This window comes from Papio anubis, chromosome 16 (genome assembly GCF_008728515.1).
Source record: "Papio anubis isolate 15944 chromosome 16, Panubis1.0, whole genome shotgun sequence".
Taxonomy (NCBI): domain Eukaryota; kingdom Metazoa; phylum Chordata; class Mammalia; order Primates; family Cercopithecidae; genus Papio; species Papio anubis.
In genome coordinates this window covers 40,998,160-41,018,585 of record NC_044991.1, presented here as the reverse complement: position 1 = coordinate 41,018,585, position 20,426 = coordinate 40,998,160, and the positions used below count along the sequence as shown (strand labels likewise).

The window sequence follows — 20,426 nt, the reverse complement described above, 5'->3', positions numbered from 1 at the left end:
AGGAGACTCCTCTCTAACTTATTCTATAAAGCCAGCATCACCATGATCGCAAAATCTGGTGAAGACACATTGAAAAATGAAAACTACAGTCCAATATCTCTGATGAACATAGATGTAAAAATTCTCGGCCAGGCGCGGTGACTCAAGCCTGTAATCTCAGCACTTTGGGAGGCCGAGACGGGCGGATCACGAAGTCAGGAGATCGAGACCATCCTGGCTAACCCGGTGAAACCCCGTCTCTACTATAAAATACAAAAAAACTAGCCGGGCGAGGTTGCGGGCACCTATAGTCCCAGCTACTCGGGAGGCTGAGGCAGGAGAATGGCATAAACCCGGGAGGCGGAGCTTGCAGTGAGCTGAGATCTGGCCACCGCACTCCAGCCTGGGGGACAGAGTGAGACTCCGTATCAAAAAAAAAAAAAAAAAAAAATCTCAACAAAATACTAGCAAACCAAATCCTGCAGCACATCAAAGTCAATTCACCACAATTAAGTAGGCTTTATTCCTAGGATGCAGTTAGTTCAACATATGCAAATCAATATATGTGATCATCACATAAACAGAATGAAAAACAAAAACCATATTATCATCTCAATAAATGTAGAAAAAGCTTTTAATAAAATCCATCATGCCTTCAAGACAAAAACCCTCAACAAACTTGGCATTGAAGGAACATACCTTAAAATAATAATAAGAGTCAGCTATGACAAACCCATAGTCAGCATCATACTGAATGGGCGAAAGCTGGAAAGATTCCCCTTAAGGACAGGAACAAGACAAAGATGCCTACTCTTACCACTCCTATTCAACATAGTACTGGAAGTCCCAGCCACAGGAATCAGGCAAGAGAAAGAAATAAAAGGCATTCAGGTAGGAAAAGAAGAAGTCAAATTATATCTCTTCATTTATGATATGATTCTATACCTATAAAACCCTAAAGACTCAACCAAAAGGCTCCTAGAACTAATTAAAAAAAAAAACTTCAATAGCATTTAGTTTACAAAATCAATCTGCAAAAATCAGTAGCATTTCTACACACCAATAACATTCAAGCTGAGAGCCAAATCAAGAACACAATTCCATGTATAATAGCTATAAGAAGAATAAAATACCTAGGAATACATCTAACCAAAGAGGTAAAAGATCTCTACAAGGAGAATTACAAAACACTGCTGAAAAAAGTCATAGAAGACACAAACAAGTGGGAAAGTAGTCTATGCTCATGGATTGGAAGAATCAGTACCATTAAAATGGCCATACTTCCCAAAGCAATCTACAGATTCAACACTTTTCCTATCAAACTACCAATGTCATTTTTCACAGAATTAGAAGAAACTATTCTAAAATTCTATGAAACCAAAAAAGCCCGAATAGTCAAAGCAATCCTAAGCAAAAAGAACAAAGCTGGAGGCATTGCATTACCCAATGTCATACTATATTATAAGCCTACAGTAATCAAAACAGCATGGTAGTAGTACAAAAACAGACACACAGAACAATGGAACAGAAAAGAGAACTCAGAAATAAAGCCACACACCTACAACCATCTGATCTTCAAGAAAGTCAACAAAAGTAAGCAATGGGCAAAGGCCTTTTTATTCAATAAATGATGCTAGGATAACTGTCTAGCCATATGCAGAAGAATAAAACTGGACCCCTTTCTTTCACTATATACAAGAATGAACTCAATATAGATTGGAGATTTGAAAGTAAGGCATCAAACAATAAAAATCCTAGAAGAAAACCTAGGAAATACCATTCCGGACATAGGCCTTGGTAAAGATTTCATAATGAAGACTCCAAAAGCAATCACAACAGAACAAGAATTGACAAGCAGGACCAAATTAAACTAAAGTGCTTCCACACAGCAAAAGAAACTATCAACAGAGTAAACAGGCAACCTAGAAAAAGGGAGAAAATATTTGCAAATTATGCATCTGACAAAAGTCTAATACCTAGAATCTATAAGAAACTTAAACAAATCAACAACAACAAAAAAAAAAACCATACTTTAAAATGGGCAAAGGACATCAACAGATACTTCTCAAAAGACACACAAGTGGCCAAAAAACGTATGAAAAATACTCAACATCACTAATCACCACAGAAATGCAAATCAAAACCACAAGGAAGTACCATCTCACAACAGTCAGAATTGCTATGTTTAAAAAGTCAAAAAATAGGCTGGGCACGGTGTCTCGTGCCTGTAATCCCAGCACTTTGGGAAGCCAAGGCTGGAGGATCACGAGGTCAGGAGATTGAGACCGTTCTGGCCAACATTGTGAAACCCCATCTCTAATAAAAATACAAAAATATTAGCTGGGCGTGGTGGCACATGCCTGTTGTCCCAGCTACTCAGGAGGCTAAGGCAGGAGAATAGCTTGAACCCCCCGGGAGGCAGAGGTTGCAGTAAACCGAGATCATGCCACTGCACTCCAGCCTGGTGACAGAGCAAGACTCCATCTCAAAAAAAAAAAAAAAAAAAAAAGCCAAAAAGTAACAAATGTTAGTGAGGCTGTGAAGAAAAGGGAACACTTATATGCTGTTGGTGATAATGTAAATCAGTTCAGCCACTGTGAAAAGCATTTTGGAGATTTCTCAAAGAACCTAAAACAAAATTATCATTCAATCCAGCAATACTATTACTGGCTATATACCCAAAGAAAAATAAATCATTCTACCAAAAAGACACGTACACTTTTCTATTCATTACTACACTATTCACAATTGCAAAGACATGAAATCAACCTAGGTACCCTCCAAAGGTGGACTGGATAAAGAAAATGTGGTACACCTCATATACACCATGGAATACTATGCAGCCATAAACAAGAACAAAATCATGTCCTTTCCAGCAACTTGGATGCAGCTGGAGTCCATTATCCTAAGCAAATTAACACCTGAACAGAAAGCCAAATACCAGATGGCCTCTCTTATAAGTGGGAACTAAACATTAGGTACACATGGGCATAAAGATGGGAACAGTAGACAACGGGGACTACTAGAAAAGAGGAAGAGCAGGGAATACAAGGACTGAAAAACTGCCTATTGGGTACTATGCTTACTACCTGGGTGATGGGATCATTCATACCCCAAACTTGAGCATCATGCCATATATGCATGTACCCCATGAATCTAAAATAAAGTTGAAATTACAACAAAAATTTTCTAAAATTTTTTAAAAGATATTCTCATAGAAATAATAATGATAGCCAGTAACAAAGACTTCTCTTTCTTATATTTTTTGTCTGTACAAACGTGTAGACCAATGGCCCTATTTGAGGAAGCATTCTAAAACTAAATACAGAAGTGAACTATACATTATTTTTTGAGAAGGGGAATAATTAAGTTGTGTGCATGTTATTGGTATCACATCTAAATGGTAATAAAAGGTATAGTGTATGGAAGGATAAAATTCAGAGAAGGAGGAAGAGAGAATAAGTCAGTGACCTTTTAGTAACAATGTGAAAATATAGTTTAGACACTCGGAAATATTTCTCTGACATTAAGGGCTTTATCATACATAGAATTGTAACACTGCAGTCTTTCCCAGAGGTCTTCCAAAATAGTTTATAACTTAATCTGTCTGGTCATGGTAATTTTATTTATAATGGAAAACAATGTAAATGACTAATAAGAGGTAAATGGATAAATTGTGGTATATAACTCTGGAATATTTAGGTAGCCATTAGTAATTAAAATATGATAGCTAAGTAGCAGTATATTAAATTCTTATGGTAGGATACTCAGTGAAAAAAGAATTCACAACTTGTTCTATAGTATGATTACTACTCTTTAAAAATTAAATATGAATATGAATTAAGATTGAATGAGCACCCAGAACAATAAACATGATTAATAGGGTTACACGGTATCATTGTGGGGAAAAAAAAGTTTTCCAGTTATTTGTGTGTAACAAGTGAAAGCATATATTGTTAAAGGTGTTCATCTCTTTCAAAGTGTAACTGTGGACAAGAAGTTACAGACAGACTGACAAGCTGGGAAAGCCCCCTTCAGTCTCAAGACTCCTAAATTCCTGAGCTGCAAGGAGGCAGTGCCCAGAGAGTGCAGCATTCCTAAGCATCACTAGTTTCCATTAAAACCTAATTTACGGAATTAAAAATTAATTTCATGGAAATGAATTTGAGCAGTCTTTTCATTAAAGCGCACTTGGTCTAAATGAGTTTGGAGTGACTGTAATAGCCATTCCTGCACTGTTATTTATAAAGGTGAAATCTGATGTGAGTATTGTTGTTCTCACGCTACCGAGAAACAACATATTGCTGAGAGTTTTCAAATTTCCGTGTGATAGTTGCTCTTGCTCCCCGAAGATCCTCTCAAGGAAGTTATTGATGACAAGGAGTCCGATAGAATGGGAATCCCTCAGTGAAAGTCAACCAAGGCCTCCGTTTAGTGAGTACAGCAGACAAAAGCCTCTCGTTGTGGGACTAAAATGGGAAGAGGCAATGGCCAAAGTCAGATGCCTTCTTTCCCAAGTGCAAGAGGCACTCTTGCTTCCATAGTAAAAGAAGGTTGTGAAATGGGTGTATCTGATGGCTACATAAATGTATAGCTCTCCAGGTGGAGAGCTATACATTTACTTCAACATTTTAAACATTCTGTTAATGAATACGCACGCGTGCGCGCACACACACACGCACACAGAGCTATGGGAATACGCTGCACAAATCTCTGACTTCAGGGAAAATAATTGACCAAGGCCCCCAGCTGCTGCACTCTGAAATCTGTCACTGTGCCAACAAGGCCACACTCCCCCCAGTGACTGAGAGCAGCAGGGGGACTCAGGCAGGCCCATTTCTGGGAGACACAGGGCTCCTCAGATTTAATCCCCAATAGTTTAACCAAACCATCCTTAGGTTACAGGGGAATCAAGGATGAATTCGCCCAACTTTGTTCACTGTTCTTTACTTGGGGTCAGACTTACATCACAGTTTCTTGTACTTTTCTCTCATAAAATATTGCACATTTAATCCCAACTTGGCAATGGCTTCCGAGAGGATATATATGTGTGTGTGCATATATATGTACATATGTGACAGTACGACACATACATATATACACACATACACACATATATTTATATGTATACAAACATGCATGTGCATAAGTATATGTATATGTACCTTTGAATTATAATTTATCTCCATTTGATGGGCATTAGTTAGGTCCAAATTTTTGCCATTATAAAAACACCCATCTATCCCATTTTTCTAATAATTTCACTATTTCTTTAAGGAGTTTTTTTTAAGTTCGCCACAGTGACTGTGACTGTTCCTTGTTGGAATACCTCCAAAGAACTCCCAGAGCCAATGCCACACTTAACACTCGTTTTCCACATGTATAGATTTTCTGGTGTGGCTAGAATTTCTCTGGAAAACGAGCTTCAGGCCTTCTCGTGTCAGTGTGCAGAGTAAAGAGGTGAGAAACTAGCCTTTCACAGGTTCCTCTGCAAGGCAGCACAGTAAGCAGGGGAAGCGTTTTCTGCCACGTCTGTGGTCTCTTCGTTCTTCTCTTCCTGCCATCACTGTTGACCTGGACCCTGCTGTTCTTCTCTCATCTGGTATCCATTAGAGTTCTTGATGACAAGCAACAGAAATTGATTCTGCTTCACTTCAACCAGAGAGAAGTTGTCAGGAAGATATCGGGGGCCCACAATCAATGGGTGGTTGGAGGATCAGTCTTGAAAGCTCCAGGGCTGGGCTGCAGGAACACAGTGAGGATCTTTTACTAGGAGAGCCTAGTGAGTGAACCTCCAGGGTAGATGGGCTCCAGGGGATCCTGTTCCTTGCTTCACTTTCCCAAGATTCAAATCCTGGGAGAGAGACACCCACAGAGGCACCCCTAAGGCAGAGGGAGATTCTAGTGCCTGTGGCAGACAGGCACCTAGAACTGCACTTCCACCAACACAGAACCTGATGGATTGGAGGTAATTCCCCCAAATACACTGGGGAGATTTGGGAAGAGGAAAAACAAATGTTGGGCTATAATATAATAGTGATATCCAGCAGCACCCTTTTATATATGTGCATAATCCTTGGGTTTGCACATGTTCAGGGACTGGCCACAACTGTTGCATGATAAATTAGTCTTTGTCCAAGTGAAAGCAAGTTTCCTGATTGAGACAAAGCCTAGGCATTGCCGGGAGCCCGCTTGAACTAACTCAGCTCCTAAGTTGCATTTCCATCCAAGAGCCTGGGGTTCTTTCTCACTATCCAAAACTGAAATGTTGTCAGTGCCAGGACAGCAACACCGTCTGTCAGTGTCTTGTCAGAGGTTCCTCTCTTACCTTCTAGGACTTTGCTGTGGGATCTGTTGGCTCTCCAGGCAGGCTTCATTGTTTGTCTGTTTGTTCTTGTCTTGGGGAAGTTTTCTTTTTCAGCAGATTCTCAAATGTGATAGTACTGTCAACAAATTAAAGGCTGGGAAGCCCTCCAGAAAAATTATCCGTGCTGTTTTCACTCTCTCCCTTCCTGAATCCACATCAATCCTCTCTCGTTAATAGAAATCTTCCATTGTTTTATTTCACTTAATGACCCCTACCACATTATTTTCTTTAAGAATACTTTTCTCAGCCAGGTGCAGTGGTTCATGCCTGTAATCCCAGCCCTTTGGGAGGCCAAGGTGAGTGGATCACCTGAGGTTGGGAGTTCAAGACCAGCCTGACCAACATGGAGAAGCCCCATCTCTACTAAAAATACCAAATTAGCCAGGTGTGGTGGCTCATGCTTGTAATCCCAGCTATTTGGGAGCCTGAGGCAGGAGAATCGCTTGAACCCGGGAGGCCAAGGTTGCAGTGAGCCAAGATCACGCCATTGCCCTCTGGCCTGGGCAACAACAGCGAAACTCTGTCTCAAAAAAAAAAAAAAAAAAAAAAGAAAAGATTACTTTTCTCTATCTAATTCTTACTTTAGGGAAATTCACTTTGAGCCATCATCAAAGCCTGTCTGTTCAGTGCAACCATAAGTAAATGCTCTCGTAAAATAACCGTAATGGGTCAGGCGCAGTGGCTCATGCCTGTAATCCCAGCTCTTTTGGAGGCCGAGGCAGGCAGATCGCTTGAGCTCAGGAGTTCGAGACCAGCCTGGGAACTATAGTGAGGCTCCCCATCTCTACAAAAAATAATAATAATAATAATAATAATGGTAAGGTGAGCATGTATATGAGATGAACTTGCTTTTGCTGAAGAAGAAAAAAATACACCTGATATACAAATGAAATTTGGATTCATGGAGACAAATTCCAGAAGAGGGAATGTTCAGATTATATTCAGGTAATATGTCAGCATTGTCATTCCAGGTAAAGATGGCTTTACAGCAGGAAGGATTTGATCGAAAAAAGCGAGGTTACAGAGACATCAATGAGATCGACATCAACATGAACGATCCTCTTTTTACAAAGCAATGGTATCTGGTGAGTGTCTTTATGTCCTTTTGGACATTTCTCATCTTGAGACTCTGGATAAAAGATGTATTCTTGTATCCTCATTATTCACTAGGATGTTAGCCAGTATCCAACTCAGTGACCCTCTCTGTCCCCTTCCATATGTATTGATTTTCTGTCACGACCTGTGCATCTAGTTCTCTAATCTGCTTTCTTCTGGAACTGCTGAGTAGCCCTGGTCTCCTAGGGTCCAGGCTATGACCAACAACTGATGGAATTCTCTTTGATTCTGAAAAAGTGCACCAGTGTATAACTGAAGACTTGCAAAACTATATAAAAGTCAAATCAGAGGTCTGGGAAGAGTAATGCAGGGGTCTCAACAGACAGAGTAACAGGGGACATAATGAAGTCACAGGCCTGAAAGAAAGGATCCAATGACTTCCCAAGGGGCTAGCAAGATAGCTTGGAGACTAAAGTAGCAAAAAGAGCATCTATTAATGCTTCCTAAAACAATGGCAGGAAATCAATTCCATGGGGCTTAACTGATGAAGGCTTGGAGGCACTAAAACCCATTTTGTCTGGTGAAGTGAGCATTTTGTGGGTCACCAACAGTTCATCATGATCCATTTGGACTGGCCGAGCTATGTTTAAAAAGGGATCAGTGACTCCAAACCAAGCTGAACTGCAGGGCATATTGACAGAAAATGGGAGTGACTAATTTGTAAATGTGAATGAAACTTTATTTTATTTAAGATTAAAAAGTGATGAACAAGAGAGAGAACTAAATTACAGCCTTGCGGACGGCTACATTACAGGAATTCATCACAATTTCCCTCCTGGGGCTGCAGAGCTTGACTCTGCCTTATGCTTTTTGGCATAGAAGTCCGAAAATTCAATATGGGTAATTGAATGAGTGTATTTGTGTTAGTCAGGATAGGCTAGGTTTGTTGCAATAATGAACAACCCTCAGATCACGGTAGCTTATCAAAAGCAAGGCTTGTTTCTCACTTTTGCTACACAGCCCATGCTTCATAATTGCTCAGAAACGCAGGCTGACCAACCTCCATCTGAGCTCCATTCCCACACTGCTTTCATGAGCCCCTCAGCAAGGAAAAGGGGTAATAGAATTTTTAAAAGAACCTCTTAAAGTTTCTGCCTGGATGTGAAAAATGGCACATGAGATCACATGCCATTGGCCAAAATTAGTCATCCGCCATTCTAACTTCAGAGTAGGTGGAGAGGTATAGTCTTAACATGTCTCTAGAAGAAAGAGCACGGTAAATTTTTTAAAGAGCCCTAATGACAATCACACAATGTTTTAGCAATATCACAATAGCCACTGATCACTGTGGGCTTTTGCCAATACAAGTTCTGACTTTATTATTCTTTTTACAATCCATCCTGGAGAAAACCTACACAGTACAAAGACGCATGAAAAGATGGGAATGAACATGTTAACGTGGAATTGCTCTTTGTTTTCCTTTCTTTCTCTTCTGAAATATTTTTGGGGGCCAGGATGAGGAGCTTTAGGATTTATTTTTCAGCATTAGCACATGCACTAAAGGTGAGCCAGTTTTCTTTAATTCAGTTCAACAAATACTTTTGAACAAGACTTAGTGTGGTGGCACTGAAATTACAAAGATTAACTAGGACATGTTACCTCCTGCAAAAGATATTGTTATTTAGTAAGAAGTTATATGCAAATAAGAATAATCCAAAATATGCTGTAAATTCAAAACATGAGGTATAAACAAAGAGGTATGAAAGTGAGCATTTAATTCTAAATCAGGGAAGGTTTCCTGTAATAGCAGCTCTTTTATAGAAAAAGTTTAAAGATAGTGATCTAGTTATAAGATATGAGGGGATTGAAACTATGTTTGCAAATTTACAGAAAACAGAAAACGCTAAGTGTTTATACCCAAAAAAAAAAAAAAAGGAGAAGAAACGCTATAGGTAGGTTAGGAGGGACACCCAAAAGCACTGTTTCATGGAAGTGGCCTTTGAGCTTGTCCTGGAATATTAGATGGCTATAGAGCATGTCAAGTAAATATGTATATGGGTGCTTTACAACACCAAACTGATACCATTCTTTGCTTTGAAATTCCTGTACCAGATCAATACTGGCCAAGCCGATGGCACTCCTGGCCTTGATTTGAATGTGGCTGAAGCCTGGGAGCTGGGATACACAGGGAAGGGTGTTACCATTGGAATTATGGATGATGGTGAGTATTTTGAAGCCTGTGTATCATTTGGAAATAAGCGTGCCTTTGCTTGCCTTTCGATAAAAGTGGTACTGTTTTGGAGATGCTAACCAGAGATGGAATAGCAAGATACTGGGCCTATGACCACACTGCAGTGTGACCAAATCTTCACCTTTCTTCCAATCAGTGGTCCTCAAACTTGAGGTTGCACTTAACAAATATTTTTTGAATAAATAAATAATAAACTAAACAAATGAATACATGAAAGCTGCCTGTCACTCAACCATAATTTCTTACTGCTTACACTTTACCTTAAAATGTCCTCTAAATCTCTTCATATTTACCATCAATTTATCTAGACCCACACTATCCAATGTAGTCGCCACTAGCCATATGTGCCTATTTAATTTTACATTTTAATTAATTAAAGCAACATAAAATGTAAAACTTTATTTCAATTCCTCAATCACACTAGCCTCAAGTTCTTCATACCCACATGGGGCTAGCAGCTGCTGAAATTCAATTCCATTTTCATCATCAGAGAAAGTCACATTAGTGCGACTCTACATCCATAAAACAGCTTTTCAGTAACAGGATTGGAGCTTGGGGAAATTTGACTTTATTGCTGCTTTCAGAATGAACCCTTGTAAAGTAGCCTTTGATAACCTTTTATTACAGACACTCCTTACATGTTATTCATCCTGCGAGCCTACCAAAGACTTAGCAGGGCTTCATTTTCTATAGTTTGTGATATGAAAACCAATGGGCTTGATGAATTGGCATTTTTCCAACTACACACGTCCTTGGCCCTGTGGAGAATCGCTGCCTGTAGTCGTTTCACTGGGGACGTCTTATTGCCCTCCATCACCCATCTGGGTCCGCCAGCAAAAAGCTCCACTGTGCATTATTGATCCAATTATATACAAAGGCTACACAGAGATGAAACAATGGAGCCTTTCCCATCTGAAGATCCTCAAAGCACAGAACACTACGTTCCTTAAAGTAAAGCTTTGAAGCAGAAACGACAGAGGAAACCAAGAGGAGCCAGCCTGCTTAAAACCTGTGTTGTCTTGTGTTGGCTCATTAAATATCAACATAAAAACAATGCCTCAATGTTTTCTGATGTATGAGACATTTTTAAGTGGCTGTAACACCTTCCTCCAGAGGCCAAGGGCTCTCACAAGAAGAAAGGAGCCCTGCATGAGAGTGTGTGTGCTCAGATGTCAGAAGTTTATAAATGTTTCTTCCTTTCTAACACTTGTTCTTGGAAACTGTTCCAAAGGGGTTCAGGCCAGCTCACCCAGGAAAAAGATGCATTAGGGTTTGGGGGAAACCTACCTAGAAGATATTGTGATAACCAATTCTAACAGCGTATCTACCGGGTATCCCCAGCTGGGGATCACAGAAGCCACCCTAAAAGTGGCACTAAAGTGCCAACATATGCACATTGCTCTGCTCTTAGGAAAACTCCAAGAGTCCTGTAGATGCCCATTTCAGAATTCTTTAACTGAAAGTTCCTTGACTGACTCCTAAAGTCATTGGCTCCTGACCCAGTTCCACATGGAAAGGCAAGCCCTTTAGAAAGTCCCCACAGAATTTCTCATTTGATGTTCTTTCTTCAGCTGATTAATGGCCTTCGGGTTCCCAAAAAAGTAAACTCTGCCCCCCAATTACAATCCCTGGTTTCTTCTTTGTTGTAGTCAATTACTGCTGCAGAACGAAGCATCCCAACATTGAGTGGTTTAAAAAAACAACCATATTATTATCTCTCACAGTTCTGTGGGTTGCTGGAGTTCAGCTGGACAGTTCTGCAAGTTCTACTGGAGTCTATCATGCAGGTAGAGTCAGAAGGCAGTTGAGGCTGGAGTCAACTAGAGGCTCCACTGGGAGGCTGAAATGGCTCAGCCTCCCTCCCTTTCCATGGAGTCTGAGGACTTCTCCTCTCACATGAGGCCCCCAGCAAGGTAGATGGATTTCTTACAGGTGGCTCAGGACTCCCAAGAGTAGGCATTCCAAAAGAGAAGAAGCAGAAGCTGCCAGTCCTCTTAAAGGCTAGACCTGGAATGGGCACTGGTCACTCTGCCACTTACATTGGATGAATGGTCCCAGGGCCAATCCAGATTCAAGTGGAAAGGAAATAAACTCTGAATTTGTGGCCATTTTTAATGCATCACATGCTATTCAGTATGATAACTGAAGAAAAGTATGATGACCAAGCCATTCTCCAAGTTCACTGCTGAATAGCAAAATGAGCACATTTGGGACAAGGGCAGCTCCCCACATGGTGAGGACAAAGACAGATGCTCAGCAGCCTCTTGCCATGTAATTGGCCATCTCTGCCCTCACAGCTAGAACCGGGAAGGCTGGCAACACCAGTACTGTATTCTCTCTCTTAACGACCTGCACGTATGAATGGTATGGTGCCATGTCCCAGATATTTTCTTGGCAAGATATTCCAAACTAAGGTTACAGAGAGACACAGATGCCAACCCTGATACCTAAGGGCAAAACTAATGTCATATTCTATCAACACTGTCTCTCCATATGTTGGCCTGTGTGGCAAATGTTCAATCATCTGCGTGGAGAAGTTTCAATTTGTGGACAGCCAGTTTTAATAGCCGCCCTCCCATCTCTGGTTGCCCAACTCCAAACTCAGCCATCATCCTGTCTGCTGGATCCAGTGACTCAATTGATGCTCAATAAATATCTCTTGCCTTCACTTAGGTGCAAAGCAACATCATTTCCACATGCTACATATCACTAGGAGAGGACCTCCATGGTTAGCTGCTGTCCAAAGGGGCAGAAATTATTTCTTAAGGGTCTACTAGGACATTTCACTTATGTAAACGTTAGCAAGGACCCCACTTAATGATGACAACGTCATCCCTTTTACTGTAATGGAATTGTTTAGAGTTCGGAACTTGACCTGGAAAATGGAATGTGATCATGACAAGATACAAGGATGGACAAGGGTCATCCAGCCCAAGAATAATTCAGAGCAGGTGGCTGGTTCTCAAGATCACACAAGATCAGAGAAGGTATGGGTCAAGACCCTTAGCCATTATCAGATGGAGCCAAGGAAGTGAGATGGAAGGCCAGTGAGGTAAGGTCAGAGGGAGCTTCAAACTGAAGTAAGAATAAACAACTAACAGTAAAAACAACTAACATTTATTGAGTAATCACTATTTGCTAGACACTGCTTAGCATTTTGGAAATACAACCACAGTTATTCCCTAAGGTTGGTATTATTATAATCCCCATTTTACAGATGAAGAAACTGAGGTTTAGGGAGACAAGAAACTGCCCAAAGTCTCACAACTAACTCTAACCACCATTCTTGGTACTTGAAACCTAATCCTTTGCTCTGCCTTCCTGGTGAGACTTTGTGAATGGGGGCCTCATTCATGTGAGTAAAGATTCAAGCCTGAGGACCAGACAGTCACCCACACCCTTCTGAGAAATTTAGAACTCTGCATCACATAGAAAAGCAGTAGGAAGGTCCAGCAGGGTGGCTGCTCCAGTTACTTTTGCTGTGTAACAAATAATCCTGTATTAGTCCGTTTTCACGTTGCTGATAAAGACATACCCAGACTGGGTAATTTATAAAGAAAAAGAGGTTTAATGGACTCACAATTCCATGTGGCTGGGGAGGCCCCACAATCATGGCAGGAGATGAAAAGCGTGTCTTACATGGCAGCGGGCAGGAGACAGAATCAGAGCCAAGTGAAGGAAGTTTCCCCTGATAAAACCATCAGATCTCATGAGACTTATATCAGATCTCATGAGACTTACTCACTACCACAAAAACAGTATGGGGGAAACCACCCCCATGATTTAATTATCCCCCACTGGGTCCCCCCAATGCCCATGGGCATTATGGGAGCTACAATTCAAGATGAGATTTGGGGGAGGACACAGCCAAACCCTATCCAACCCCAACACTTAGCAGCTTAAAGTCGCTATTTATCTTTGATGATGATTTTGTGGCACAGGAACCTGGGAAGAGCCTGGCTGGGCACTGCTCACTCAGTGTTGCTCATGCGGTTGCGATGTTAGCTGGGCTGCAGTCTTCTGAAGGCCCAGCTGAGCTGCACATCCATGATGGTGCACTCCCAGGGCTGGTGGTTGGTGCTGGCTACCACTGGAGCTCAGTTGGGACAGTCAAAAAGAGTGCCAACATGTTGTGCTTTACTATAATTTGGTCTTGAGGTCTTACTCACCAGAATGGCTATAAACTCTACCCTGCCCCGACAGGACTCCAGGTGGTTGGCTGTGGATGTTTACAATGTGCCTTAGTCCGTTCCTGATGCTATAACAAAATACCCTAGACGAGGTCATTTATAAGTAACAGAAACGTATTTCTCACACTTCTGGAGGCTGGGAAATCGCAAATTCAGTATCTGATAAGGGCTTGCTCTCTGCTTCCAAGATGGCCCCTTGTTGCTGCATCCTGTGGAGGGGACAAACACTGTGTCCTCCCCTGGCGGAAGGGGTAACAAAGGGATGAACTCTCTCCTTCAAGCCCTTTTATAAGAGCATGAACCCCATTCACGAAGGCACAGCCCTCACGACCTAAGCACCTCCTAAAGGCCCCACTTCGAAACACTATTGCAACTAAGGATTAAGTTTCAACGTATATTTTTAGAGGGACACAAACACTCAAATCACAGCATTTCACCCTACCCACTCCCACGCCAAAAATTTGTGTCCTTCACATACAAATACACTTATTCCAGCCCAGTAGCCCCAAAAGTCTTCATTTGTTCCAGCACCAACATGAAAGTCTAAAGCCCAGAGTCTCATCTAAATATCATCTAAATCAGAGATGGGTGAAAGTCAAGGTACGATTCATCCTGAGGCAAATTGCTCTCCAGCTGTGAACTTGTAAAATCAAACAAGTTACATGTTTCCAAAATACAGTGGTGAGACAGGCGTAGAACGTATATTCCCATTCCCAAAGGGAGAAGTAGGAAAGAAGAAAGGAGTAACAGGTCTGCAGTAAGGCCAAAATCCAAAATGGCAAACATAAACTCTGAGGCTTGAGAGTAACCTTTTCTGACTCTATGTCGCACCTTCTGGACACACTGGGATGGGAGCTGGGCCTCCAAGGCTCCTAATAACCCCGCCCCCATGGCTTCACTGGGCACAGCCCAAGCAGCAGCTCTCATGGGGTGGAGTCTCATGCCTGCCATTCTCCCACACTGGAATCACATGTTAGTGGCTCTGTAGTTCTGAGGTCTCAGGGCAGTCCCACCCCCACAGCTCCACTGGGCATTGCTCTGGTGGGAGTTTTCTATGGTAGCCCCACCCCATGGCAGTTCTCTGCCTGGGCCCCGAGGCTCTAGGGTTAGGGTTAGGGTTAAAGAACTGGAGCTCAGGGCCAGGGCTCTGACATGCTATGCATCTCAAGTGAACTATTAATATTCTAACTAGGAATATGCACATGGAACTCCTTTCTAGTTCCTTGAGGTCTCCAGGACTGTCACAGCTTCCTGAGAATTGGGACTATTGTGGATTAGACTTTCTGAAAAGTTTCAAATTGATGATAGGATACTAATGATTTATGAATAAAATTATAACCAAGTATTTGTCATTTCTGTGCCACTTTTATTATGATTGGCTGGTAATTCGTCGGTGCCCCCATAGGCTGTGAGCCATAGATAGTTGTACAACTCAGGTTCTATGTCTAAATCATCTGAGTTTTTCCAGGACCGACACTATGCCTGGCATTCACTGTTGAGAAATAAACAAAAGCATGAAATATAAGAATGAATATCAGAATATTGTAAGAATTAAAAATAAGCTGATTAGGAAGATGTGTTTAGTACCTCCCACCTTAAAAAATAATCAAATATACAAAAATATTAAAGTACTATCTAATTACCAAATTACTATTTTCCATTCTTCAGTGCATTATTACTTTTTCTGAATCGTGTTTGTTGTCCATCACAGTCGTATCAATCACTCTCTCTTTCTCAGACCAAGGTCTGTATCTGTTCTAACTTAACACTTAGTATTCCTCTTAACCTAATTGAAGATCGTTTATTTTAATTAGGCTAACTTTATCTTGTTTTAATTCTAATTTCTTTCTGGTCTCAAATTATCTCCTTGCTCCAATATTTTCCCTTGACAGAGAAGACACTACTATTTCTTGGAGGATTTTTCTCTTCAACAGCTTCCATTCTCAGAACATGAAGCCATGTTTTAAAAATTGACTTCCTGTTGGAAAATATATTCTCTGGGTGTGTCTTTTTTTACACTTATCTAGATAAGTTTGTGTGATCCAGATAAAAGTGTAAAAGAAGACACATCCAGAGGATATATTTTAAAATATAAATATTTAAAATATAAATTATATTTGTAATATTTTATTAAATTTTAATATTTTACTATATAATATTTTATTATAATTTTATATTTATTTATTTTAAAAATAAATTATATTTTTGATAATTTATATTTAGGTATAAATTATCAAAATTTTTTACCCAACAAGTTCACAAAATTTAAGCTATCTTAACAAATAATTTAATTTAATTTCAATACAATATGCTAAAACCCAGTGGATGTTTTTTAATGTTTCCGTTCTTCTGCATATCCACATTACCCCAGAGATGTGGTAGATGATAGGACTAATGATGATAAGAAATAGGATGTATTAAGTGTTTCCTATAAGCTGAAGACTTTCAACGAATTGTCTCTAGTCTTGAAAACTGCTTTGCAAAGTAAATAATAGTCCCATTTCAAATACATGGAAACTAAAGCTCAGAGAGATTATGTCATTTGGCTAAAGCCACACAAGTGTTAATGTCTAAGCCTGGAGTGGAACTGGATCCACTGATTTCAAAGCCTATGCTCATCCCCAACTTCACCCCACAGCCTAAACTGACCATTTTCCTGGGGGGATGTTTCTTGATTTGCTTTTTGGGATGTTTGTTTGCTTTCTTTTAGAGACAGAGCCTTGCTTTGTCTCCCAGGTTAGTGTGCAGTGATGTCCTTATTTTTTTGCAGAGACAGGGTCTCACTATGTTACCCAGGCTGGTCTTAAACTCCTGATCTCAAGCAATCTTCCTGCCTCAGCCTCCCAAAGCACCGGGATTACAGGCGTGAGCCACCATGCCTGACCAAAATTGACCATCTTTGAATTAGGATCCAGAACAAGGGTTAACAACTTTTTAAAATATTAGTATTTAAATAATCTGATGCCTTTCCCTCTGAAGACCTCAGGAGGCAAGTGGGAGGAGAGGCATAATGATTTGGGGTGGGGACTATAGTCTCCCAAGCTATAGAAAGCAGCCATAGTGACAGCAATTGCTTCACTTATCGAAATCAACAATAAAACCTAACACATGTACTGTAGATTAGTGACTCTCGGTACAGTTTCTAATTGTATAACCCGGAAAAAAAAAAAAAAAGCAAAATTCCTTTTTAGAAATATGCATCCTAATACAAGCTCTTTTTGGGAAAGCAAATTCCTAATGGTGGCCCAGCCTTGGTAAGCATGCAGTGAAGATAGCAGCTTTGGCAAGTATTTAATGATACTTCTGGCTTTTAGAATCTGTATCCCCATGTAGTTATTAAATGCACCAGCTGCTGGGCCAAGCATACCACATGCATTCGTTTCTTTAGTCCCTACATTGTTCTCACCCCCAGTTGGTGAAAAAGGAAAACTAGCACAGAGAGTCTAAGCAACTTACCTGAAGTCTTGCAGGCAGTTATCAGGGTGGTTGGGACTCAAATGCCTGTCTTTGACTCCAAAAACCTACATTTGTAACAATTATGCTAGATGGTGTCAAGAACCTGCCCTGTTTCTTGGAGGGCTAGATGCTCAGATGTAACTGCTGCAAAAATTATGTGGTTTTGCAAACCCAAATGAGAGCTTTTCAATCGCCCTTGAAGTTTCATGATGCTTTCTGAGGTCCAAGGGTCTGATGGAACTCAGCAGTGCTCATAGCCCATGATTTTACCCTTGGAATGACTACTGGGCAACAAGACAGGCCACCATTCAGGAGAAAGCAGGGCTCCTGCCGAGACATTCAAGCCTCAGGCTTCCTGGAAAGCCACATTCTGAAGAGACAAGCTTCAGCTCCCAACCAGCAACACCTCACTGGAAACCATTTGCCCTTTGCCTAATGGCTTTTCCCGCCCAGCCATGTTCTCTTATTATTTCCATGCCGGAGTACATTCTCCTAATCCATTGCTGTCCATGCCCTGTTAAATAATAATCACTTTTCCTCCCCAGGGCCAGTTTCATTTCAGAGAAATGCCAGTTGATGCTTTAAAAATGTCAAGATTTCTACAAATCTCTTTTAGATCAGTGCTCTGATGAACCATCCATCTCACTGTCACAAAGCCCCTTAGTGCTGACATTTATGTCAGAAGTGTTATCCTTGAGCCTCAAACTCTAATTGGCTTCACTCTCAAGCGTGTCTGGGGCAGCTGTCTCTCTGCTCTGGCAGTGCAGCCCACCTTCCCACCTCCACACAGAAGGGAGGTGCAAGGCTGGGAGCTTTGTGACGGGGCACTCACCCCCATGGCAAGCTTTCTGGCACCAGCCCCATAAAGAGGGCACTTTCATGGGCAGCTTTCCTGAGGACACAGTGGCAGGTATTAACCTTTGGTTCCTGTGTTATTGTTGTCTTTTCCCAGGGATTGACTATCTCCACCCGGACCTGGCCTCCAACTATGTAAGTACAAGCCAACTTTGGTGGGGAAACAGATGCATCTTAAATGTCCTAGTACCCCTGGCTATTACGAACATGCACATGTGTGCTTGTCTATATACGTGCATGCAAGTACAGGAACATGCACACACACACGCACACATGAGTACACCTACAGGAACATATGCATGCACACATGGAGGAACACACACACAGGAACATACACACACGCATAAGTACAAAAGAAGATGCACGTGCACTCATAGGCACACATGCATGCACACACAGACAACCACGTAGGCAGCCACACTGGAACTGTCCATCCCATTGGAGCCACAGCTCAGGCGACAAGCAAATGGACAAAGCATGTGGCCTGGCAGCAGGCAAAGGCAGTGGCTTTGAGAGAAGAAAGAAACCTGACGTCTGAAAGAACAGAGTGCCAAGAAAGTAGGTACAGGGAGGGGGAAGAAGAAAGAGACTTGGCAAGGTTTAAATCAGCTCTACCTGATGATATTGAATTGAAGGGTGGAAATGAGCCATTTGGGTTCTTGTTGGATAAAATTGAAGGCAAAAAGCCAAAAGCTGCAGCGACTCACATTACAGCCCTAGCTTTATGAAAGTAAGAATGTTATCTTTTTTGATTATTTATGTCACTTATGACCACTCCACTGCCTTTCCCCCATAACATTGAGCATTACTCTCCCTTAGCAATAAGCAATGTTAGCAGAGAATCACCGAAAGCCCTGAGGGGCTGGAACCACACACTCTAATTTTTGACTCAGCAAGTCACACGCTCTTTCCTGATGAAACCCACAAGCCCTTTAAACAGAATCGATCACTTATTTTAGCCCCGGAGAGTACAAGATTCAAGCATTGGTGTGTTCACTTAAAATTATCCAAACTATTTCTAAGCTATACTTCTGAGACCTCCAGATCTAGATGTTATCTTAGTCATTGAAGAGACTCATTTAGAGAACAAGGGTTTGCATAAGAGAAAGGATGGTTACCCAGCAAAAAGTGTTTGGAGGTCACTAGTCTGGGTCATTTGTCCTGGAAGGCGAGTGTATTTACATTGCACAAAGAAAGTGGGAATATTCCATGTATTTCGTGCACTAGGCAACAAGAAACAGGGCATTGAAGGGATCTTATAAATCTGGAAGAGAATAAATTGAGAGGAGCATCTTTTTTAATATTAGGAAAAACTATTAAATGAATCCTTGGCAGAGTCCAGCCAATGTGGCCCCAGAGAGAAATGACAGAAATTGAATCAAAGCTATATTCTCAGCAATGATAATAATCCATGTCTATGGAGAAGACCATTGTAAACTGCCCATGCCTAGCAGTCCTGTGTGTGGAGTCTAAGGAAACAGTCCTTCTCCCTGTCTCCCCATGGCGCCTTCCCTAATGAACACATGAGCGGAGCTGTCTGCTGGTCTTCTCGTACACTTCCTTAAAGGCACTGCCCTGGACACAGTCCTTGCTGCCTCCGCCTGACTTTGACTGACTCCACTAGTGCCTCCACCTTTCCCTGCCTCCTCCATAACCGCAGGGCCCTGGAGATGTGTCGGGCAGGGGATTGAGAAGCGCTGCATTGCATTTTCTCCAAGGCTCTGATGTATCTGGGGCCGTTCCTTACAGACAGCAAGTGTGGCAGAGATCATGACCTGCAGGATCAGTGGTCCTCCCTCCGAGGGCTATCCCCCACTCCACCCTCTGCAGACAGAAGCATTGACATTCTCCACAGTTCCCTCCATCTCCAGGACCCAGTGCCTCGCAGGGCAGCCACGTGGAGTTCTGCTCACTTTCCCAAACCATCCTTGGAGAAACAATCATCTTGCCACTTGGAGGACTTCAAGGTGGGGTGGCACCCACTGGGCTGGAAAGCTGAGGGCGCAAGGCCTGTCTCCTGTGCATAGCATAACCCCACAAAGGCCTAAGACATGAAGACCGACCTCTGCATCCTTCCCTTCTCCCTGCCTAGCCCAGGCAGTTCCTGTCAGGCTGCTCCCAACTCCAGCTGCCAGATTCGAAAAAGATAGTCATTCATATGGGGCCAGAGTCCTCCGGGGTTCCAGTGAGCTGCAGGTACAATGTTAGTGGATGATGTGATCCATCTGCCAAAACCTTCATCTGAAATTGGAACGCGAAGCCTCCATATTGA

General features: G+C 41.7%; 1 protein-coding gene across 1 annotated transcript in view; it reads left to right on the top strand.

Moving 5' to 3' along the window:
- PCSK2 (proprotein convertase subtilisin/kexin type 2) overlaps positions 1 to 20,426 on the top strand; it is a 260,345-nt gene that overhangs the window by 128,949 nt on the left and 110,970 nt on the right. The window contains exons 3-5 of the mRNA XM_003905097.4: positions 7,318 to 7,431; positions 9,515 to 9,623; positions 18,252 to 18,289. Coding sequence (XP_003905146.1) covers positions 7,318 to 7,431; positions 9,515 to 9,623; positions 18,252 to 18,289 — 261 coding nt within the window. The remainder of the gene's footprint in view (positions 1 to 7,317; positions 7,432 to 9,514; positions 9,624 to 18,251; positions 18,290 to 20,426) is intronic.